The sequence below is a fragment of the Scyliorhinus torazame genome, chromosome 17 (assembly GCF_047496885.1).
Source record: "Scyliorhinus torazame isolate Kashiwa2021f chromosome 17, sScyTor2.1, whole genome shotgun sequence".
Lineage (NCBI taxonomy): Eukaryota > Metazoa > Chordata > Chondrichthyes > Carcharhiniformes > Scyliorhinidae > Scyliorhinus > Scyliorhinus torazame.
The window spans coordinates 159382023-159407476 of NC_092723.1; the positions used below are offsets into that span (position 1 = coordinate 159382023).

Below are 25454 nucleotides of genomic sequence, written 5' to 3' on the forward strand. Positions count from 1 at the left end.
CAGGTGTGTTAGGTGCTCAGGGAGCCCGGCAAACCACACCCATATGTTCTGGGTGTGCCCAGCTCTTGAGGAGTTTTGGAAGGGCGTAGCAAGGACGGTGTCGAGGGTGGTAGGATCCAGGGTCAAACCGGGCTGGGGGCTCGCAATATTTGTGGTTGTAGGGGAGCCGGGAGTGCAGGAGGCGAAAGAGGTCGGTATTCTGGCCTTTGCGTCCCTGGTAGCCCGGCGAAGGATTCTTCTTCAGTGGAAGGATGCGAGGCCCCCAAGCGTGGAATCCTGGATCAATGATATGGCGGGGTTTATTAAATTGGAGAGGGTGAAATTTGCCTTGAAGGGATCAGTGCAAGGGTTTTTCAGGTGGTGGCAACCGTTCGTGGACTTCCTGGCAGAACGGTAGACAATGGTCAGCAGCAACCCGGGGGGGAGGGGGTTCTATTTTATTTTTGTTTGTCTACACTGGGGGATCTGAGGGGGTGTATATATTTGCTATGTGTTAATTTGGGGTGTTAATTTATCATTTATATATAGGGGGGAGGGGGTTGTTTTATTTTGTTTTGTATTTAATTCTAACGGGTTCCTTTTTCATTTTGTTGTTGATATTTTGTGAAAACTTCAATAAAAATTATTTTTTTTAAAAAAAGGAATCTTACTGAGGTATATAAAATATTAAACATGATAAAATAGGACTGAGTCAGCATGGCTTCGTCAAGGGGAGGTCATGTCTGACAAATCTGTTAGAATTCTTTGAGGAGGGAACAAGGAAGTTAAGACAAAGGTGAACCAGTGGACATGATCTAATTATATTTCCAGAAGGCCTTTGACAAGGCGACGTATGGGAGGCTGTTAAATACGTTAAGAGCCCATGGTGTTAAAGGTATACTGGCATGGATAGAGGATTGGCTGACTGGCAGAAGGTAAAGAGTGGGGATAAAGAGGTATTTTTCAGGATGGCAGCCAGTGGCTAGTGGTGTGCCTCAGGGGTCGGTGTTGGGACCACAACTTTTCTCAATATACATTAATAATCTGGAAGAAGGAACTAAGGGCACTGTTGTTAATTTGCTGATGATACAAAGAAATGCAGAGGGACCGGCAGTATTGAGGAAGCAGGACGGCTGCAGAAGGACTTGGACAGGCTGGGAGATTGGGCAAAGAAGTAGCAGATGGAATACAATGTGGAAAGGTATGAGGTTATGCACTTTGGTAGGAAGAATGGAGGCATAGACTATTTTCTAAATGGGAAAAAGGCTTCGGAAATCAGAAGCACAAAGGGACTAAAGAAACCTCGTTCAAGATTCTCTTAAGGTTAACGTGCAGGTTCAGTTGGCAGTTAGGAAGGCAAATGCAATGTTAGCAATTATGTTGAGAGGGCTGGAATACAAGAGCAGGAATGTACTTCTGAGGCTGTATAAGGCTCTGGTCAGACCCGATTTGGAGTATTATGAGCAGTTTGGGGCCTCGTATCTAAGGAAGGATGTGCTGGCCTTGGAAAGGATCCAGAGAAGATTCACAAGAATGATCCCTGGAATGAAGAGCTTGTCATCTGAGGAGTGGTTGAGGACTCTGGGTCTATACTCGTTGGAGTTAGGAGGATGAGGGGGGATCACATTGAAGCTTACAGGATACTGAGAGGCCTGGATAGAGTGGATGTGGAGAGGATGTTTCCACTAGTAGGAAACACTGGAACCCGAGGGCACAGCCTCAGACTGAAGGGACGATGCTTTAAAACTGAGAAGAAGAAGAATTGCTTCAGCCAGAGGGTGGTGAATCTGTGGGACTCTTTGCCGCAGAAGCTGTCGAGACCAAATCACTGAGTATGTTTAAGATAGAGATAGATAGGTTCTTGATTAATAAGGGGATCAGGGGTTATGGGGAGAAGGCAGGAGAATGGGGATGAGAAGCGTATCAGCCATGATTGAATGACGGAGCAGCCTCGATGGGCCGAATGGCCTAATTCTACACCTATATCTTATAAACATAGATAAAATAAAATAAAGACAGATTAAAAAGTTGCAGGATAAAATATTAGATTATATAACAAACATAACAAAAATGTTTAGTCAAAGAGTGATAGGTTTCAGGATAAGTGAGGAACAAGAGTAGGGACAAAAATATTCAGAATATTGTAGCTCTAATCATTGGTGAACTTGAGATTGGTTCAAATACCCTTTTTTCATTCTGACTGTGAAATAAGCAGCACAAAGTCCATTAAGTTAACACATGCATTGACCATTTGAATAATTACCTGAAAGAAGTTCATCTCTGTGTCATTGAGAATCTCATCATTATCCAGGTCGGAGATGTTGAAAATCCGCGTCAGGGCTTGAACACACGAAGGTTTCAGCTAAAACACACAGCTTCATCAGCCAGGGACAAATGTGTAATTTCACTGGGGCCAAATCCAGCCTGACCCCTTAAAACAATAATTGCTAGGTATAGGCTGGAAAAGGTATAGGCTGGAGATGTGCTGAGCAATTAAGATTCACACGAGTTTGATGTACAAAATCAGCAACACAGAACCCTTCATTTGGCTGTGATTCCTTTCAAATGAATCAGTGAGCTTTTCCTTCCCACTTTTTGACGTCTTCTGGCAGAGATACAGGCAATTATCACTGTGCCAACAATATAGGAGAGTGGCCTCTATTAAAAAATGAATTCTCAAAGTAAGGGTGCCACTGGCATTTCTTGCCCAAACCTGGTTACTCTGAGAAGATGGTGGTGATGGGCCTTCTTCTTGAACCATTGCATTTGTTGTCGCAGTTTGATAGAACTGAGGGGCTGCTGGACCATTTCAGAGGGCAGTTAGGAATCAAGCACATCAGTTTGGGACCAGAGTCACACACTGGTCCAGGCCAGGTTAGGATAATAGGTTTCCTCCCCTAAAGGTTCCATAAAGTGAACCAATCAGGTTTTTAAAAAATATATTGTTCATTAGGTTTTCCCCATTTTTATAGTAATAAATGCAACAAATAACAGAAGATTTGATGCAAAACGGGTACAGAACAAGGGTTATTGACAGCATAAATACAAGCAAAACAGTACAGACTAGTCTGGAACACATCAGTTGAGGAACCAGAGACTCCAGCTTAAATGCAAGATCAATCCAACAATGAGATACCACAGCAAGTGAGCAAAGAAGGCAAGATCATGTTAACACAGAAGGTAACAATACAGGTCATACACCCCAAAGCATAGAGATTCCAACTAACAACTTCAAATGGATTAAATGGAGTTGAATTAAGATGAATTCGCTCATGGAAAACACAACACGAGCAAGTCAGCCAAAGTGGAGCCTATAGATTTAAGATAGGGGCCCCATACTTTACAAACCAATTAGGGTTAAGACAATTGGACGGCTTCATAGCCACTTTTACCCATACCACCTTAACTCCATAGTTTTTACAAATGCTAAATTTGAATTCTCAAATTGCCACAATGGGATTTGAACTCGCGATCTCTGTAATATACAGGAGATTAGACTTCCAGTTTTCCCTCTCTCTCACCTACTGGATAGGCCAGTGCTCACACTTTAAAAGCAATTCTGAAACCCTGCAACAGCCCTCGTAATAGTCGAACAATTAATGTACCATTGGTGAAGCGTGAAGACCGGAAGGAGGGGCGGCACGGTGGCGCAGTGACTAGCACTGCTGCCTCACGGTGCCGAGGATCCGGGTTCGATCCCGGCTCTGGATCACTGTCCATGTGGAGTTTGCACATTCTCCCGTGTCTGCGTGGGTTTCACCCCCACAACCCAAAGATGTGCAGGGTAGGGGGATTGGCCACGCTAAATTGCCCCTTAATTGAAAAAAAAAAGAATTGGATTTAAAAGCACAAAGAATGGTTTCTTTTGATAGCATCGCTTATGACCTCAGGGCACCCCAAAATCATTCTCAGTGTGGCAGACTGTGACTAGTGGGGTGCCCTAAGGATTAATGCTTGGTGGCAGACAGTGACTAGTGGGGTACCCTAAGGATTAATGCTTGGTGACAGACAGTGACTAGTGGGATACCCTCAGGATTAATGCTTGGGCCCCAGCTATTCACAATCTAGATCAATAATTGGGATGTGCGGATCAAATGTAATATTTCCAAGTTTGCTGGTGACACAAAACTTGGCGGGAATGTGAGTTGTGAGGAGAATGCAAAGAGGTTTCAAGGGGTTTTAGACAGGCTCAGTGAGTTGACAAAAACATGGCAGATGGAACATAATGTGGAGAAATGTGAGGTTATCCACTTTGGTAGGAAAAACAAAAATGCAGACTATTTCTTAAATGGTGAAATATTAGGAAGTGTTGATGTCCAAAAGAACCAGGGAGTCCTTGTTCAGAAGTCGCTATAAGCTAACGTACTGATACAGCAAGCAATTAGAAAGGCAAATGGTATGTTGGCCATTATTGCAAAAGGAATTGAGTACAAGAGTACAAGTCTTGCTGCAATTGTATAAGAGCCTTGGTGATACCACACCTGGAGTATCGTGTACAGTGTTGGCCTCCTTACCTAGGAAAGCATATACTTGCTATAGACAGAGTACAACAAAAGTTGACCAGTCTGATCCCTGGGATGGTAGGACTGTTCTATGAGGAGAATGGGCCTGTATTCTCCAGAGTTTCGAAGAATGAGCGGTGATCTCATTGAAGCATCCAAAATTCTTATAGGGCTCAACAGGGTAGAGGGGAGGAATTTCTTCACGCAGAGGGTGGTGAATCTTTGGAATTCTCTAGCCCAGAGAGCTGTAAAGGTTCAGTGATTGAGCATGTCCAAGACAGAGATCAATAGATTTCGAGATATTAAGGACAGTAAGGGATATGGGGATAGTGCAGGAAAATGGCATTGAGGTAAAAGATCAGCTGTGATTCAGGTGAATGGCAGAACAGGTTCACGGTCCAAATGGGCCCTATTGCTCCTATTTGTACCTCCAAAGCATTTTACAGTAAATGAAACAGAATCACTGTTATAATTAAAATGCAACAGCCAATTTGGATTCAGCAAAACTCCACCAACATCAGTGTGACAATGATCAGACCATAGTGTCAGAGTTTTACAGCACGGAAAGAGGCCCTTCAGCCCATCATGTCTGTACGACCGTCAAATACCTAAATATTTGAATCCCATTTTCCACCGCTTGGTTTGTAGCCTTGCATGCTATGTGGTTTCTTTCTTGTTAAATTTAGAGTACCCAATTCATTTTTTTCCCCAATTAAGGGGCAATTTAGCGTGGCCAATTCACCTATCCTGCACATCTTTGGGTTATGGGGGTGAGATCCACGCAGACACGGGGAGAATGTGCAAACTCCACACGGACAGTGACCCGGGGCTGGGATCGAACCCGGGACCTCAGCGCCGTGAGGCAGCTGTGCTAACCACTGTGCCCCCTTGCTGTGTGGTTTCAAGTGTTCATCTGAATGCTTCTTAAATGTCGTGAGGGTTCCCGCCTCTACCACCCTTTCAGGCAGTGAGTTCCAGATTCCCACTACCCTCTGGGTGAAAAGGTTTTTCCTGAAATCCCCTCTAAATCTCCTGCCCCTTACTTTAAATCTATGCCCCCTGGTTATTGACTCCTCTACTAAGGAGAAAGGTTTCTTCCTGTCTATCTACCTATGTCCCTTATAATTTTATAAACCTCAAGTAGGTCCCCCCCCTCCCCCTTCTCTGCTCCAAGGAAAACGAGCCCAGCCTAGCCAGTCCCTCTTCATAGCTGGTATTTTGAGGTGTTGCTGAGGGACAAATATGGGCCAGGACACCATATGTATGGTTCCGTGGGATCCATTACAATCACCCAATGGGGCACACAGGGCTTTGGTTTAATGCCTCATTCAAAAGACAATGCCATCAACATTTTATTGGCTTCAGGTTGCATTTCTTTGGTGGCATGCAGCCAAAGAGGAATGAGGGCAGTGTACAAGAGAGTTGGGCTCAAGGGCACATAGTTCTGTCCAAAGGAAAGTAGTGTTAACTCATTGTGTTGTTACCTGTTTATCTTCTGGATTGTAAAGGGGTGCGGTTGGGTGCAGAACAGCCTTCTGCGCGTAGAAGAACAGCTCTGAAATATTCTTCAGATTTTTAGCAGAACACTGCAAGAGACAAAGCAGCATAATGTGTGAAACCGTGGTACGGGAAGAGTGGGAGAGAGGGAGAGGGAAAGGGAGAGTTAGGAGGAAGGCAGAGCCAGATGGACATCGTCATGAAGGAAGGTCAGCTTTTCCCAGCAGCCTCCCCTCCTGCCCATTAAGCAAGTGTGAATATAGTAAGCTGACTGAAGTGAGACACATCACTAATAATTTATTGAGATCAGAATTCAACATATCAGGAATTCAAAATGAGAATCTTCATTCTAGTTCCTCACGATGGAGCCAAATGGATATCCTGGACACTGGTTATTGGGAGTGGTTTACTGCCTCTTAATGGGTGGGAAGGTGGATCCCGAAGATTTAAGTTCACAGCAGCCTTCTACTAAACAGCTTGCAGCCCCGTGTTTGCATTTACCAAGCAGTGGACACTAAGCTGTCAGGATTGTTACCAAAACTCTAGTTCACTCTGTCCTTTGAGGAAGGAAACCTAATATCCTTAGCTGGTCTTTATAATAATCTTTATTGAGGCGGCACGGTGGCTCAGTGGTTAGCACTGCTGCCTCACGGCGCTGAGGACCCGGGTTCGAATCCCAGCCCTGGGTCACCACTGTGTGGAGTTTGCACATTCTCCCCGTGTCTGCGTGGGTTTCACCCCCACAACCCAAAGATGTGCAGGGTAGGTGGATTGGCCATGCTAAATTGCCCCTTAATTGGAAAAAAATAATTGGGTACTCTAAAGTCTAAAAAAATATTATAATAATCTTTATTGTTGTCACAAGTAGGCTTACATTAACTCTGCAATGAAGTTACTGTGAAAATCCCCTAGTCGCCACACTCCGGCGCCTGTTCAGGTACTCAGAGAGAGAATTCAGAATGTCCAATTCACCTAACAAGCACGTCTTTCGGGACTGTGGGAGGAAACTGGAGCACCCGGAGGAAACCCACGCAAACATGAGAACGTGCAGACGCCGCAGACAGTGACCCAAGCCAGGAATCAAACCTGGGACCCTGGCACCGTGAAGCAACAGTACTGGGCCTCCAGTCCAACACCAACATGGCTGATCCTCAATGCCCTCTGAAGTGGGTGAGCAACTCATTCAGTTGTAAGCCCACCTTGTCAGGGCAAAAAGGGATGGGCAATAAATGCTGTCCTCACCAGTGGACTGCAGGGAGGATGAGCAAACTGACCATGGCAAACTGTCTGGGGGCCATTCAAGTAGGGGAGTTAAAGGGAATGTAGCAGTAGTAGTAGTTGACAGTCACTTAGGGACATGGAGACTGTTCTCTGCAGCAAACATTGTGAGTGCTTAAGATTGTTTACCTGTCTGATGCCAGGGTTAAGGACATCCCCTTGGAGCTGGAGAGAAGGTTGGAGAGGGAGGGGAAGAATCCAGTTGTCATGGTCCATGTGGGTATCAACAACATAAGTAGGGATAAGAAAAAGGTTCTGCTCAGGGAGTATGAGCAGATAAGGGACAATTTAAAAAACAGCATCACAAATGTAGTAAAAGCAAATTACTGCGGATGCTGGAATCTGAAACTAAAGAGAAAATGCTGGAAAATCTCAGCAGGTCTGGCAGCATCTGTAGGGAGAGAAAAGAGCTAACGTTTCGAGTCCAAAGACAAAGACAATGACAATGACAAAGAGTCATTGGACTCGAAACGTTAGCTCTTTTCTTTTCTCTCCCTACAGATGCTGCCAGGCCTGCTGAGATTTTCCAGCATTTTCTCTTTCATCACAAATGTAATAATCTCTGAATTACTTCCTGAGCTACAAGCAAATTGGCATCGGAAAAATAAGATCAGAGAGATAAATACATGGCTCAAATAGTACTGTGGGTGAAATGGGTTTCAATTCATGGTCACTGGTACCAGTACTGGGGGAAAAGGGAGCTGTTTCATTGGGATGGGTTCACAATGGGACTAGTGTCCTGTGACTCAAATAGAGTTGAGGCCACAATCAGATAAGCCATGATCTTATTGAATGGCGAAGTAGGCACAAGGGGCCAGATGGCCCACTTCCGCTCCTCATGTTCAATGACGCTCACATCCGAGAACAATGTTTTTTAAAATGTGTTTATATTACTGGAACAACCGTCTAATGATTTCCTGGTATTGCAGTCCCTAGAATGAGAGATTTTCACATTGCACGTCTCACCTCCACACAGGTCTCAATTTCCATAAATTGGTTCATGATAGGTAGAATCGTTTCCATGGAGCTGGCTCCTTGCAGGTCTGATTTGTTACCCACCAGGATCACTGGAATTCTGGGAAAAACAAATGAGAAAGCAGACAAATGAGCAAGACTAAAAATAAACAATTGATAGAAACATGTGCCAACGAAACAACTGGCACATGTCTCTATAGGCACCACCTATAATCTCCACAGCTCAATTACTCAAATTTCAAGTATGTCCTTTCCTTAACACATTATAAAGTGCCAGGGCGACATGGTGGCACAGTGGTTGGCACTGCTACCTTACGCCAAGGACCCGTGTTCGATCCCGGCCCCGGGTCACTGTCCGTGTGGAGTTTGCACATTCTCCCAGTGTCTGCATGGGTCTCAACCTCACAACCCAAAGATGTGCATGGTAGGTGGATTGGCTACGCTAAAATTGCCCCTTAAAATGGGAAAGAAAAATGAATTGGGAACTCTAAATTTAAAAACAATTATAAAGTGCCTTTAATATGGTCCCAAGGTTCTTCACAAAAGTGAAATCAGAACAAACTGGACAGCAAGACAGGCAATAAATATTAGGAGGGGAAAGAGTTGGGTTTTAAAGAGAAGAGATAGGGGGCGGTTTAATGGAGAGAATTCCAGAATAGCACTGCGCTCCTGAGGGGCAGAATGACCTGCTCCTATTTCTATAATTACCACTATTAGTTAGCAGCACTGGGGAAGCACAGATAAAATTGCCACTTCCCATATTCGTTGCAGTCAGCTGGAGAAAAAGTGGACTTACCTGTTGCCCTTTTCAGTCCTGCCATTTACTAAGGGTATCCATTTACTCTGGATCTGGGAAACACAAGCAAGAAAACAGTTTGAAACTTCCACCTGAGTACAACACCACAATCAGGGATGGGGAATGCTATATTAACTGCTTCAAAAGGGCGGCATGGTGGTGCAGTGGCTAGCACTGCTGCCTCATGGCGTCGAGGACCCGGTTCAATCCCGGCCCCGTGACACTGTTTAGCACAGGGCTAAATCGTTGGCTTTGAAAGCAGACCAAGGCAGGCCAGCAGCATGGTTCGATTCCCATAACAGCCTCCCCGAACAGGCGCCGGAATGTGGCGACTAGGGGCTTTTCACAGTAATTTCATTTGAAGCCTACTTGTGACAATAAGCGATTTTCATTTCATTTCATTTCATTGTCCGTGTGGAGTTTGCATGTTCTCCCCATATCTGCGTGGGTTTCGTCCCACAACCCAGAGATGTGCAGGGTAGGTGAATTGGCCACGTTAGATTGCCCCTTAATTAGAAAAAAAGAATTGGGTACTTAAAAAAAACATTTCATTTAAAGTGCCCAATTCTTTTTTTTTCCAATTAAGGGGCAACTTACAAGTGGCCAATCCACCTACCCTGCACATCTTTTGGCGGTGAGACCCATGCAGATATGGGGAGAATGTACAAACTCCACATGGACAGTGACCCGGGGCTGGGATCGAACCCAGTTCCTCGGCGATGTGAGGCAGCAGTGCTAGCCACTGCACCACCATACCGCCCTGGAGAAGGTGGGGGGGGGGGGGGGGGGGGGGGGGGGGGGGGGGGGAATGATTAATTTTTTTAAATTAACCGCTTCAGTGAGTGGGAGCACATTCAAACCATTTACTCCAGCAAATTTCAGTGCTTGCTTCACTGGTTCTTGCATTCTCCATTAAACCCACATTGAATCAGATCAATTTTATTTCACCATTGGGGATTCAACTGGCATTTTTATCCCATTTTCAAAATACTTTCCCCATTTTCTCACACCTGAGGTGGAGTCTGCCTCCTAATCAACACCTCCTGGTGCCTAGATGTAGCAACACTGGCGAGTTGTGCTCCCGGACCTAGAATACCTGACGCTAAAATGCCGCCCCTACTACCTTCCATGGAAGTTCAGCTCCGTTATCCTGACGGCAGTTTACATCCCACCCCATGCGAAGGTGAAAATCGCACTGGACGAAATATTCACCACCACAAATAGCCTTGAAACGAAACATCCCGAGGCCTTGTTCATTGTAGCTGGGGACTTCAATCAGGCCAAGCTCAAGAGCATACTACCAAGTTACCACCAACAAGTCACCTGTTCCACCAGAGGCCCAAACATCCTGGACCACTGCTACACAAATATCAAACATGCCTACCGCTCTATCGCTCGCCCACACTTTGGCAAATCTGACCACAAGGCTGTGCTCCTGCTCCCGGCTTATAAGCAAAAACTGAAGCGGGAGAATCCGTCAAAGAAAGTCGTGCATTGTTGGTCTGAGGAATCGGATGATCTCCTACGGGACTGCTTAGAGTCAGTGGACTGGTCAGTATTTAAAAACTCTGCGACCAGCCTCAACGAGTACGCCACTACAGTAACTGACTTCATTAGTAAGTGTGTAGAAGTCTGTGTGCCGAAGAAGCAAATTCGCGTGTTTCCCAACCAGAAACCCTGGATGAACAGGGATATCCACTGCTTGCTGAAGTCTAGGTCTGAGGCGTTCAAGTCAGGTGACCCTGACCGAAAAAAGAAAGCCAGATATGATATAAAGAAATCCAGCAAAGATGCCGAAAGACAGTACCGGACCAAGCTCGAGTCCCAGGCTAGCCACACAGATCCCCGCCGTAATGGCAAGGTCTGCAAGACATAACGGGCTACAAGATGAAGGCATGTAAAATCGTCGGCTCCAACGCATCCCTCCCTGATGAGCTCAACGCAATCTATGCCCACTTTGAGCCAGAGGTCAGCGAGAGCGAGCCCTCCACCCCAGAAGCCGCGGATGAACTTGTATCTGAGATCACCACTGCAGACGTCAGAGCAGCCTTCCCGAAGGTCAACCCACGGAAAGCCACTGGCCCGGATGGGGTACCCAGACGAGCACTCGGGTCTTGCGCGGATCAGCTGGCGGGTGTATTCGCAGACATCTTCAACCTCTCTTTATAACAATCTGAGGTCCCTATCTGCTTCAAAAAGACGACCATCATCCCTGTACCAAGAAAAGTCAAGCAGCCTTAATGACTATCGTCCAGTGGCTCTGACATCCATCATCATGAAGGGCTTCGAAAGGTTAGTCATGGCATGAATCAACTCCAGCCTCCTGGATTGCCTTGATCCACTACAGTTCGCCTACCGCTGCAACAGGTCTACAGCAGACGCCATCTCCATGGCCCTGCACTCTACCCTGGAACACCTACATAACAAAGACACCTATGTCAGACTCCTATTATCGACTACAGCTCAGCCTTCAACACCATCATACCTACAAAACTCATCTCCAAATTCCGTGGCCTTGGCCTCGGCTCCTCCCTCTGTGACTGGATCCTGAACTTTCCAACCCACAGGCCACAATCAGTAAGGATAGGCAGCAACACCTCTTCCACGATCATCCTCAACACTGGTGCCCCACAAGGCTGTGTCCTCAGCCCCCTACTATACTCCTTATACACCTATGACTGTGTGGCCAAATTCCCCTCCAACTCGATTTTCAAATTTGCTGATGACACTACCGTAGTGGGTCGGATTTCAAACAATGACGAGACAGAGTACAGGAATGAGATAGAGAATCTGATTAATTGGTGCGACGACAATAATCTCTCCCTCAATGTCAACAAAACTAAGGAGATTGTCATCGACTTCAGGAAGCGTGCCCCTGTCTACATCAATGGGAACGAAGTAGAAAGGGTCGAGAGCTTAATGTTTTTAGGTGTACAGATCACCAACAGCCTGTCCTGGTCCCCCCATGCCGACACTATAGTTAAGAAAGCCCACCAACGACTCTACTTCCTCAGAAGACTAAGGAAATTTGGCATGTCAGCTATGACCCTCACCAACTTCTACAGATGCACCATAGAAAGCACTCTTTCTGGTTGTATCACAGCTTGGTATGGATCCTGCTCTGCCCAAGACCACAGGAAACTACAAAAGGTCGTGAATGTAGCCCAGTCCATCACGCCAACTAGCCAACCATCCATTGACTCTATCTATAATTCCCGCTGCCTCAGAAAGGCAGCCAGCATAATTAAGGACCCCACGCACCCCGGACATACTCTCTTCCACCTTCTTCCGTCAGGAAAAAGATACCAAAGTTTGAGGTCATGTACCAACCGACTCAAAAACAGCTTCTTCCCTGCTGCCATCAGACTTTTGAATGGACCTACCTCGTATGAAGTTGATCTTTTCTCTACACCTTGCTATAACTGTAACAGTATATTCTGCAGTCTCTCCTTCCTTCCCTATGTACGGTATGCATTGTTTGTACAGCATGCAAGAAACAATACTTTTCACTGTATACTAATACATGTGACAATAATAATAAATCAAATCATGCTAATTGCTAAAACCACTCCCTGTGATAGTGAGTTCCATATTCTCTGCGTAAAGAATTGCTTATTGGATTTATCTTGTATTTATGACCCCTGGTTTTAGTCTTGCCCACAAATGGAAACATCTTATTTATATCCAGTCTACCAAATCCTTTCCTTATTTTAAGGACCTCAATCAGGTCACCCCATAGAGCCCCAACCTGTTGAGTCTTTCTAAATAATTATATCCTCTCACTTCTGGTATTAGAATGTGTTTTTACAAAATGTGCAATTTTCAAATCTAGGAATGAAACTCAGCAATCAATCTGAGGCCGGAACTGTAGTCTACATGTGTATTCTGTTCCACAGTTAGGAATGGTAGCTAAGGTAATGAGTCCAAATTCCACCATGAAATTTCATTCAACAAATAGCATTTATGACTAGAGACAATTGACCATATAAAACCCATTTAGTTCCCTGATGTATTTGGGGAAGGGAACCTGGTCTTGGCCGCTGGTCAAACCACACTTGGATGTGACTCGTTTTGATTCTGGTGCCAAACACGTTATCAGGTTTATTCAATTAAATTTGCCACGGTAGGATGTGAACACACAATGACTGGGTTACTAAACCAGTAACATAAGAACCAAACTACCAAGGGCGGCACATGGAGCAGTGATTAGCACTGCAGCCTACGGCACTGAGGATCCGGGTTCGAATCCCGGCCCTGGGTCACTGTCCGTGTGGAGTTTGCACATTCTCCACATGTCTGCGTAGGTTTCACCCCCACAACCCAAAGATGTGCAGGCTAGGTGGATTGGCCACGCTAAATTGCCCCTTAATTGGAAAAAAATAATTGGGTATTCTAAATTTATTTTTAAAAAGAACTAAACTACCATGCCGCACATTTCTGCATTGCCTTTCACAAGTCCCAAAGTGCTTTATACCCAATGAAGCACTTTAGAGGTGTGGTCATTGTTGTAATGTAGGAAATGCAGTGGCCAATTTGCGCACGGCAAGCTCCCAAAAACAATGCGATAATGACCAGATTATCTGTTTCAGTGATGTTGTTAAGGTTGGCCAGGGCATCAGGGAAAACTCTCCTGCACTTCCTATAAATAGCAGTTGTGGGATCTGTTACATCTACTTGAGGGCAGACAAGTCCTTGGTTTAAATTTCATCTAAAGGGCAGCACCTCCAACACTGCGCCATTCCCTCTGTACAGTACTGGGTATGTCAGCCTCAAGTCTCTGGAGAAAAGCTCAAACCCCATTCTTCTCTCCCAAAGGCAAGTCCTAACAAGCCAAGGCTGGCACCAATATACAGCAAGAAACACGTGTACATCTAACACATGCAATGCATTTGCAAGACAGAATTATTTATATTGTTTAAGATGTAATGTTCCTGTCAGGCAAACTCCTGCCCTAAGAACTAGCCTGCTCTGTGCATAAAATGCTACGGCAGCTGCCAATCCGTCAGCCACCAGTGAAAGAGGCCGTTGGCCAGACGTCAGCAGGCTCCTCACCTTGAACCAGAGATTCAGGGCAGTGGCAATGCACAACAAAATTAAAATATAAACAAAAATCCTCAGTCATCTTGGTCCAGCAGGATTGAAATCCTCCTTCCTGATTGCAGTATTAATCTTGTAAAGGAATTGTGTTTGAGGAGGAGTTTTGTGTTGTGATGCAGTGAGAGAAACTGATACGAAACTATTAGCCTCGTAGGTTTAGATTACTATCTAAAACAGACCTCTGGAATTGATAACTTATATTTCACTGCACACAGGCTCTCAACACGAGTTCTAAAGTTGGAAATTGAACACATCAGCGCAATATATCTGTTGCAACTCTGCTGCCTCTCAGCTACGAGTATTAGTGTCATGTGAGAGTACCTTTAAGAAATGGGTGTTTATAAATGGGTGTGTATATAAATATCTGTAGTGAGAGTACCTTTAACAAATGGGTATTATCAGTGATGTCAGAGAGCGGGTGGAGCTGGGCTGTCTGTCCGCTTTTTACTTTCGTTTTTGAGCAGGCTGCAGGGTGTGTTTTTAGTTTCGTTTTCAGTGTTGGAGCTGAAGCCAGACCAAACAGGTGTACTGCTGTACTCTCTGCCATCAAAAGACTATTTCTCGATCATTTGGTGAATTCAGAATTATAAATGTTCTCAGTAGTGAATGCAAACCTAATGTGCTTCTGTTGAAAGGTGTTTTAAGTCTTATGGATGTTAAAAGGAAAGCTTAAAGGATTACTTAGTGTTGTATTCTTTGGGGGTTGTATTTGAATTAATGGTTGCTAAGATGTTCACAGTATGTTTTAAAAAGGTTAACTTGAGTTCATAGAATAAACATTGTTTTGCTTTTTAAAAATACTTTTCCATTTCTGCTGTACCACACCTGTAGAGTGGACCGTGTGCGCACCATACCACAATCTATTAAAAGTTGTGGGTCAGGTGAACTCCATGATGCACTTTGGGGTTCTCTAAACCCTGGCCCATAACAGTTAGGAATGTTTATTGTCTTTCCCAGCTTCCAGGTAAACATAAACATACATGCACCAATTTCAGATCTCAGTTATAACTCTCCATTCTTATATGCACACATTTGCAGTACCAACTTTATAACTAGAGCTGTGTGAACAGGGAACTGTGCAACTCTGCAAAGGACACCAGAGATCTGAGCAAGATGCTAATTTTTAAAAACACACAGAGTTATGATCTGGAATGTGAAATGATGGCATAAGCAAATTCAGTCGCAACTTTCAAAACAGAATTGGCAGGGCAATGGGACTACGTGGATTTCTCTTTAAATGAGCCAACATAGCATGATAGGCTAAATGGCCTCCTTCTGTTGATCTTTATCAATTTGATTCTATAATAATCCAGGCCGACATTCTCAGTGCAGTACAAAGGGGATGTTGTGCTGTCAAAGATGCACATTTTCTAATGTAACATTATACCGAGACCTCTCTGCCATCTCAGCAGACAGTGAAGGAGAGAGAACATCTGGCCCATCTTGTCTCTTCCGGCTCTTTGTTATTGCAATTCCAAATTAATCACATTGATCCCCAAACTAATCCCATCACTCCCGCTTTCTACCCTAAACCCTGTATCAATCCCAAACTCCCTGTATCCTTGTAGCAATCCCAACCTAATCCACTTTTTCCCCATGCCCTGTATCAATCCCAAACTAATCCCACTGCTCACTCTCATCGTAGCCCTGTATCAATCCCAAATTAATCCCACTGTTCCAATCTTCTCACAGTCCTGTATCAATCCCAAATTAATCCCACTGTCCCACGTTTTCCCTGTAGCTCTGTATCAATCCCAAACTAATCCCACTGCCCCACTCTCGTCCTGTATCAATCTCAAACAAATCCCACAGCTCCACTTTCTCCCCATGCCTCTATCAATCTCAAAGTGGTCCCTTATCTTCAACTTTTTCAAATATTTATCCAGGTTGCCCTTATCAGATGGTTGCCACATCAACTACTCCCTGGAGCAAAGCATTCCAGGCTCCAACAAATTTTAAAAAAAATTTAGAGTACCCAATTATTATTTTTTTCCAATTAAGGGGCACTTGAGTGTGGCCAATCCATCTAACCTGCACATCTTTGGGTTGTGGGGGTGAAACCCACACAGATATGGGGAGAATGTACAAATTCCACACGGACAGTGACCCAGGGCCGGGATTCGAACCCGGGTCCTCAGTACCATAGGTTGCAGTGCTAATCAATGTGCCACGTGCCGCCCTGGCTCCAAGAAATCTTGATGTCAAGTTGTCACCTAACCATTGCTTTGTGAAGTTTATCATCATCTATTTGTAACTCTACTGATAAAACCCAATTTGTTTTTAGACTGACTTATGGTTTTGCTTATTATGCAGAAGAAAGTCAGGTTTTAGTCATTTGCTTCCTCAGTGACCTCAGGCATAAGGTGACTCATTGCACATTATAAAGTGTAAAGTGACACAAGGTGGTACAGTACCTTTTTGATAGTGCTTTCTTTATTTACATCATACACAACGCAAACCACATTTGCCTGGAAAGAGACAGAGGAAGATTTAAGTACATGTGGTATCAATGCAAGCCAAAGAACTGAGCACATAATTATTAATGACGACAGTAGCCATGAATCTGGGAGATTCTTACCCGATTAATCTCATCCTGGAGCTCATCATCTGTCTGCTCTGATGCTACAAGCAAACAAAGGAAGGTTATATGCTTTGCACAAACGCACACATGTTTCACACCTGCCTGGTGCCAACAAGATGCACCAAACCAGCACTGGGAAAGGCTAGGACACAAGCAAAACTTTCTTAAGAACTGGATTTAGGTTACTAAGCTGGGTCCGGAGGCTCTCTCTGTCATCCAGTTAGTTGGCTCACACAGAGGTTAACCTTCAGGCTGTGCCATGTTAGCTGATCAAAGCGGAGACAGAAACCAGGGCACGGCAAAGCTGTGGACTAGGAAAGGGCGGGTAGGGGAAAATGGGCCCTCCTGATCATTATCAAGCATTGGGCTTAATGTCTATCATCCTTCAGTAATGTAGCGTCACACACTGTCCCAGCTCCAAAATGAAGAATGACACTTGGGATCATATCCCAAAATGTAACAGCCAGTTGTCCTGTAGGAAAATGAAGCAGATAATTTGCACACAGCAAGTTGACATGTACAGCAATGAGGTGTTAGTTGAAGGATAAACATTGTTCAGGAGACAGATGTGAGGAACTAAGACCTCACACTATATATTTTTATTAAAAAATATTGATATGCTCATTGCTATTTCCAAATTTAAAAAACTGAACAAAGACTGTTAAAATGTCTTAACATCTAAGCGCAGCATGGTGGTGCAGTGGATAGCACTGGGACTATGGCGCTGAGGACCCGGGTTCGAATCCCGGCCCTGGGTCACTGTCCGTGTGGAGTTTGCACATTCTCCCCATGTCTGCGTGGGTTTCACCCCCACAACCCAAAAGATGTGCAGTTTAGGTGGATTGACCACGCTAAATTGCCCAAATAATAATTGGGTACTCTAAATTTATTTATTAAAAAATTTTTTTTTAATGTCTTAACATCTGTCTGTCCGACGCCGGAACAAAAGAAGCAAGTAATATTGCCTTGCCGAGCTGCATAGCTCAGTCTGCTGTTTGCCATCTAACAAGCAGCATTATAGACAAGGAACTGTGTCCAGGTGGAATTCCTGGCCCCCATCTATACGGCTTCTGCTGGAAATTCAGTGCCATCACCGAAGAGACTGATTCATCTCTGCATGTCCAACTCATCCTGTGAAGTCAACTCCACTGGAAAAGTGAATTGTCCAGCATTGATTTGCAGCCCACTGTCCTCGGTGAAGGAATATCCCACTGGAATTTAATTCTGGACTCTGGAACTCATGTGAACCAATATTCCTTTTCTCAGTGGTCTCCAATTTTAAAACCTCCTTTTTACTATCCCTCTCTTTACTGTCTGAGGGTGGAGACAATCTTGTGACCCCCCTTTCATGGTTTGAATGTGTGCAATAGACTATCCCTTTTAAATTATCCCATCTCAAATTTGCTGTGGATTTGTTAATAGAAAATTGGATCGAACCAAAACCTAAGGGTTGGGAAATAAGCCACCACTTATAAAAAGGGAAACACCTTTCTCTTTTTGGACAGGTGATGAAAGGAGAAATTAGTTCTGTTTAAATTAACCCCACTCCTGTCCGTAAGACTGGGGAGAACTCCCCTGCTCTTCTTCAAAAGTCATGGTCATTTTTACGTCCAGTTGCAAGGGCAAGCTTAACACTTCACTCAAAAGGCAGCAGCTCTGACAGTGCAGCAGTCCCTCAGCACTGGGTTGAAGGATCAGCCTAGATTTTGTGCTTAAGTCTTTGGAGTGGGGTTTGAACCACAACCTTGTGACTCAGGGATGAGAGTGCTACCAACTGAGCCATGGCAGACATCATAAAATACTTAACTGCAACATGCAGGGCGGCATGATGTGCAGTGGTTAGCACTGTTGTCTCACAGTGCCAGGGATCCGGGTTCGATTTTGACCTTGGGTGACTGTGTTCTCCCTGTGTCAGCGTGGGTTTCCTCCAGATGCTCCAGTTTCCTCCCACAGGCCAACAATGTGCAGGTTAGGTGGATTGGCCATGATGAATGCGCAGGGTTATGGGGATAGGGTGAGGGAGTGGGCCTAGGTAGAGTTCTCTTTTGGAGGGTCAGTGCATTCTCGATGGGCCAAATGGCCTCCTTCTATACTGTTGGGATTCTATAAAAGACAGCATCACTCATTTCAGTTCTGGGAAGCTATGCCCTTTTGAACAAAAGGTGCAGACCTCATACCCGAGTAGTCGATGATGTGAGTGGGAATTCTCTCCGGAGTGACGTCCGCAGGGATGGTGATTTCCTCGGCACGTGCTGGCACCTAATGACAAACCATAAAGACAGGAAATCATTTGAACATTCACAAGTGAGGAGGTCAGCCATCTCTGTGCCCATCAACCCAACACTGAGGATGTGACACCCTCTGTTTAAAGGGATAGTCACAGTGACCAGCATGAAATTTATTTCAGCAATGATGATGACCTCTGGTTCCTTAAATAAAGGTTACGTAACTCAGTGCCTATTTTCACCAACTATCAAGGTGCATCAGCAACTCTGATCTGACCGAGAAACAAGAGGATTCTGCTAAAGAAAGCCAAATGTTTTCCTCTGAAATTGTAGATGTTGAATCCTATCCAAGCTTACAGATCAGCTGCTGAAGGAGGGGCTGTGAGGAAGCCATGGAGATGTCCTTTGTGGCCTGCCGCACCCTGAAGGAAGAGGTGGCTGATCCAATTGCTATGGGGAACCAGCTAAATAGAAATATCCTGAATATTGTTTCAATCACACTCTGATAAGCCAAAATAAATAACATGCTATAGTATATTACGGTACAGGACTGTATAATCACAGAGAGTCAATATGAAGAATACATCTCAGCTTCTTACGTTCAAACATCAGCAAGTTGTTCTTGGGACAGAAGTGCAGTCCTTTATCAGCAATCACGCATTTACAAGTGTAGTGTTGTCAGAGAACCAAGTTTCTTTCAACAGAGGAAAGTGAACACAGCGAGGGTACAATATATTAAAAATAAGGAAGCTCGCACTCCAGATCTACCCCCAAAGCCAGTGGGCTGGATTCTCCGCTGTTGGGATTCTCCGTTACACCGGCAGCACACCCACGCCTGGTGATTTCCCAATGGAGAATCCCGCTGCCGGCAGGGCCGCGCCACACCAGAAAACTGGTGCGGCGGGACGGAGAATCCCGTGACTCTTGCTGGGGTACTCAACCAAGTTCCTTGGGGCTGGCACCTTGTGTTATGACCTCTTTTCATATTGGGATGTTTGCTGATGATTTCACATTGTTCAATCACCAGGCTTAGGCTCATAAGTGGTAAATAGAATGTATGTCTCACAAGTTCCAGGCAATGACCAGCTCCAACAGGAGAGAATCTAACCAACTCCTCTTCACATTTAATGGCATTATCATCACTGAATCCCTCAACATCAATATTCTGGGGTCATCACTGATCAGAAACGTAACTGGATCAGTCATTTAAAAAATGTATATTTTTAATTTTAAACACAATAATATGAAACACTTAATACAAGTTACAATGCAAGAAGAACACAATAAACAATCAAGAACCCACACTAACTTAACCCCCAACATTGAACCAAACCCCATAACAACTGACGGTGACTATCTAAAAAAGGAAATGAATGGCTGCCACCTTAGGTAGAACCTTTCTACTGACCCCCAAATGGTGTACTTGACCTTCTCCAAATGCAAGAATGACATGAGGTCACCAAACCAAGCTGAGGTACTGGGCGGAACAGAAGATCTCCACCAAGCAGAACCCGTCTCCAGGCTATTAACGAGGCAAAGATGAGGACTTCCTCCACCCACAGCACCAGCAGATCTGATACCCCGAAAATGCCCACCAACGGACACATTAAGCATCTCTGACATGGTGCTAAAGAAAGAGACCCAGAAGCTCACCAACTTGGGACAAGACCAGAACATATGCGTGATTAGCCGGCACCCCAAGAGCAACGCTCATACTTGTCCTCCACCCCACTCCACACCTCATCATCCAGAATAGGACCCAATTCACCCTCCCATTTCGCCTTTACCTCATCCAACGGAGCGGACTCCACTGACAGGATCTGGCTGTGAATACCCGAGCTGCTCACCCAGCAGACACGGCCAAAGAAAAAATTCTATTCAACAGGAAGGAAGATGGTGCCGAGGGAAATGTCTCACGCGAAAAATCGTGAATCTGAAAATTTCTAAACAGATTTGAAACAGCGAGTTGACATTTTTCCAACTTTGGGTTGTGGGAATGAAACCCACGCAGACACGGGGAGAACGTGCAAACTCCACACGGACAGTGACCCAGGATCGGAATTCAAATCCAGGTCCTCAGAGCCGTAGGCAGCAATGCCACCGTGCTGCCTGGTTCAAAGAAAATCTTGCCGGAGAAAACAACATTGATGCAGTTACTAAGGCACCGAGACTGGAACCCTTACAAGAATTCACCTCCAATTGTCCCCATATGGAACCCGGATCACTAAACCACCTCAGTACTTTCTTAATATTAGTTGTCCAATAATAAAATAATAAATTGGGTAAAGCTGAACCTTCTGACTGTCTATCCCTCTGGAGAAACGCCTATGGATCTTTGGAGTCGTACCAGGCCCAAATGAAAGAGAACACTAATTTGTTAATTCTGATTAAGAATTTCATAGAACTTAGAGTGCAGAAGGAGGCCATTCGGCCCATCGAGTCTGCACCGGCTCTTGCAAAGAGCACCCTACCCAAGGTCAACACCTCAACCCTATCCCCGTAACCCAGTAACCCCACCCAACACTAAGGGCAATTTTGGAGACGAAGGGTCAATTTATCATGGCCAATCCACCTAACCTGCACATCTTTGGACTGTGGGAGGAAACCGGAGCACCCAGAGGAAACCCACGCACACACGGGGAGGATGTGCAGACTCCGCACAGACAGTGACCCAAGCCGGAATCGAACCTGGAACCCTGGAGCTGTGAAGCAATTGTGCTATCCGCAATGCTACCGTGCTGCCCTAATTTCTGGGGAGAAAAATGGGGAGACACTGAAAAATAAATAAAAATCACGTGAGCACATTCATCTTAATGGCCTGAACCCTGCCTGCCAAGGACAGGGGGAGGTTATTCCACTTCTGTAATTCAGATTTGACCCCATTAACCAGACTAGCGTAAATTAATTTATGAAGCTAGGCCCAATCTGGGCACCCGGACACCCAGATAATGAAAGGTGGATCTGGTAAGGCGAAATGGTAACATATCCAGATTGTCTACCCTCTCCGGCGGAATAACCGCAAGCATTTCCTCTTAATAAAATTAAACTTATACCCAGAGAAGGAGCCAAACCTCCTAAGTAGCTTCATTATCTCATCCAAAGTGGACACTGGATCCATAATATAAAGATGCAGATTGTCTTCGTACAAGGACACCTATGCTCCACTCATCCCTGATTTATCCCCCTAGAATAGCTCAGTGCTATGGCTAGAGGTTCTATTGCTTAAAAAAAAAGTGGAGCAAAACTGAAGAGTTAGTTAACGGAAACTCTAAATTTAAAAAAAAAGTCACTCTTAACTGTGCTGGGAACACCACTCCAAATCGGACTCCACTTTTATACAGGACAGCTTTAGACTTGTTGAACGCTGCCCAATTCTTAGCCAGTTCTATTCCCACATCCTGGTAGAACCTGATGGTGTGACCTTCCCATTTGGTTTTTTTCAAATTTTAGAGTACCCAATTCATTTTTTTTCCAATTAAGGGCAATTTAGCATAGCCAATCCACCTACCCTACGCATCTTTGGGTTGTGGGGGCAAAACCCACGCAAGCACGGGGAGAATGTGCAAACTCCACACGGACAGTGACCCAGAGCCAGGATCGAACCTGGGACCTCGGCGCCGTGAGGCAGCAGGGCTAACCCACTGTGCCACCGTGCTGCCCTGCCTTCCCATTTGTAATCATGATGGTCTTTTACCTATCTCAGGACCCCCTCTTTTTCCTGAAAGCTGTGGAGTTTCACAATAACTGCTTGCGGTAGTTCGTTAGGACAGGGCTTCTGCTGCAATGTCCGGTGTGCATGATCCAGCTCGTTTGGGTCGAGAGTCCACTCTCCCCCACCACCTTCCCAAACATCTTCTTGGGAGTTGGGCCTTCCATCCCCTCTAGAAACCCCACAACGTGGATATTTTGTCTCCTGGAATGTTTCCCCAGATCATTCAATTTGGCCGTCAGCACTTTTATTACCCTCAGCCATCAGCGACATCTCCGCTTCCAGAGAGGCAATCGGGCCAATGTGCCTCGAAAGGGTCACCTCCATGCCTTGCATCGCAATGTGCTGTTACCATCTTGTTGGTCTTCTCCAACGGCAACAGAATGGGAGCCAGGCCTCTTCTTTCAACTTGCGGAGGTCCCCGAACACTACCCGCCTTTACTTCTCAAATTCCGCTGCCAGGATGTCGGTAGGTATCTCGGCTGTTACCGGGGTGGCTGGAGTCACAGAAGCTGCCTCTGCCATTTTCTCCTCCAACGAGCCCCGAGAAGCCTCCGATTCAGTCGACGAATTATTGCTATCAGGCTTCTTCCCCTTGGTCTTCCTTGGCATATCCCCCAAATAGGCATTATATTGCCTTAAATATGTGGGTTTTTGAATGTTCGACGTTTTAGTTGCTGTGATATGAAGAGTCTAAAGTTCTGTTCCTTTTTCACAAACACACATTTATTTCATTCCAACAGCCTTTGTACAAAACTCTAACTATACATCACCTGACAGAGGCCACCTGAAGCCCCTTTACATATCAGTGTCAATTAATGGATACTTAACATAAATGAGACAACTAATTGCAATGTCTCTTAACCCATTACTTAACAGTCTCCCCTTCCTTGGAGAAAAAAAAATTAGGTGAAAACAAAATTTCAAGAAATTCAAAAACACACATGATTTCCCTCCCTTTTTTTTTGGACGAGAAAAAAAGTCACAGAAACAAGCGCCCTTCATTAACAATATCCAAAAGTTTCTGTGAACTCGTCCCTCTTTTCGTAAAACAGTCTGACAGTTGATAGCTCCTGTCGACCCATTTAATTTTTGTTATTTCCCCTCTGTCCAACATCTGCTTCAAACTTGCGATGTCTATCCGTAACCTCTTTTCATTGACACATTTTGTAGAGTGCACATTTTCCCACAGGGATTTATTGTCAATGTGACAGTCAATAGGTATATTACCCAAATCCCCAAATTTCTGTCAATATCATACTTATATAAAAGACCATATCCACTGCCTCTACAAGGCTTAATGTCTCAGCAGCCAAAGTGCTTTTCACCACTCTCCTTATTTTCTTTGTTTCCCACACAAGCGGGCAACATTTACCATTGTTCCCCAAAAAGAAAATGATTAAACCTCCTACGCTTGAAACCCCATCACATAAATTTGCGTAGGACACATCGCTATAAACTATGAGTTTCAAGTGCCTACTTCACCTAAAACCGGGAACTTCAAAACACACTCCTGCATTTTTAGTTTGGCCAACGCTTTATTTGCTCTTATTATGTCTTCCACTTTGGGATCATTCATTTTTGTACTCAACTCTAAGACATCAAAACTCACGGCCGGTCTAGTCTGTCTACCTAACCAGTTCAGTTGCCCAATTAAACTTCGCAGTTGCTCTTTTTCTATCTTTGAAACCATTGCATCTTTTTGTGAAACTCGGCTACGACTAATTGCTATTGGGCTGATGCTTTCCAAATAAGATTGCTGACGTAAAGTTGCCCCTAACTTGGAGTCTGTCCAATTTCCAGTCCAATATATTTAAATGCACCGGAAACCTGACTTCCAACCCTGAATTCTTTCCTCAAACCAGAGATTACAATAGCTTCAGAATCACTAGTCCCACACCACAAAAAATCATCGACATGCATCATAAAAATGCCAGAAAGATTTCCTTTATAGTGCCAGTAAAACATTGCAGGGTCTGCTTTCAACTGGCAACAGCCTAACTTTAACAAAACTGACCTTACCGAAAAATACCAGACTCTAGATGCATCATTTAATCCATATACACATTTGATCAACTTCCCGAGTACCCCTTCTGTGTTAGCTGCTTCTTTAGGAGCACGGAGAAAAATGTCTCTCTGGAGCTGATGCCCCTGCAAAAAGGCAGCTTTTATATCTATAGATTTGCATTCCCATGCCTCTGTGGCTAATAGAGCCAAGAAGATCTTTAAAATAACCTTTCCTGCTGTAGGTGAATCTACCCTTAAATCCTGATCTTCTAAGTTTTCTTCAAATCCCCTTGCCACAAGCCTGGCCTTTGCCTTATAAGTTCCATCCGGAAGAACCTTTTCCGTGCAAATCCATCTGTGGGATAGAGCTCTTTGTCCCCTATCGGTACTTCCGTGTATACCCCAAATTCACTCCAACTATGCAATTCTTGCTGCTTAGCTTCTTTGATAACTTTTTCATCTAATTTATTTGAAGCCACTAAAATCTCACATGCATGTGGGCTTCTACTCCTATTAGTATTCGTAGTCTTACTCATGTTCCGAGATCTTGATAAACTACGTCCCCTCTCCCGCCTGGTATCTCGTTCTGTACTGCTACTGCTTGATCTTTCCTTTCTGCTGTGGGATGTCCTTTCAATAGTTCTCGACCTTTTCCTGCGGACCTCTTCACTATCCGATGTACTATCTGAACTGGCACTGCGTTTCTGTGCCCTCCATTTTTGAACTTTGTTTTCCCAATCCATTGTCTTGACTCCTTCCCCTGAATGCTGTACATTCAACCAATATTTATACTTTCCAGTGGCCTTCC

General features: G+C 44.7%; 1 protein-coding gene across 2 annotated transcripts in view; it reads right to left on the minus strand.

Moving 5' to 3' along the window:
- rhot2 (ras homolog family member T2) overlaps positions 1-25454 on the minus strand; it is a 52271-nt gene that overhangs the window by 16323 nt on the left and 10494 nt on the right. The window contains exons 3-9 of one of the 2 annotated variants that reach the window (XM_072481451.1): positions 18883-18964; positions 16703-16746; positions 16539-16592; positions 9028-9080; positions 8223-8331; positions 5966-6067; positions 2243-2341 (exon numbers count right to left, since the gene is read on the minus strand). In XM_072481451.1, the coding sequence (XP_072337552.1) occupies positions 2243-2341; positions 5966-6067; positions 8223-8331; positions 9028-9080; positions 16539-16592; positions 16703-16746; positions 18883-18964 (543 nt within the window). The remainder of the gene's footprint in view (positions 1-2242; positions 2342-5965; positions 6068-8222; positions 8332-9027; positions 9081-16538; positions 16593-16702; positions 16747-18882; positions 18965-25454) is intronic. The other variant, XM_072481452.1, reaches the window with a different exon arrangement.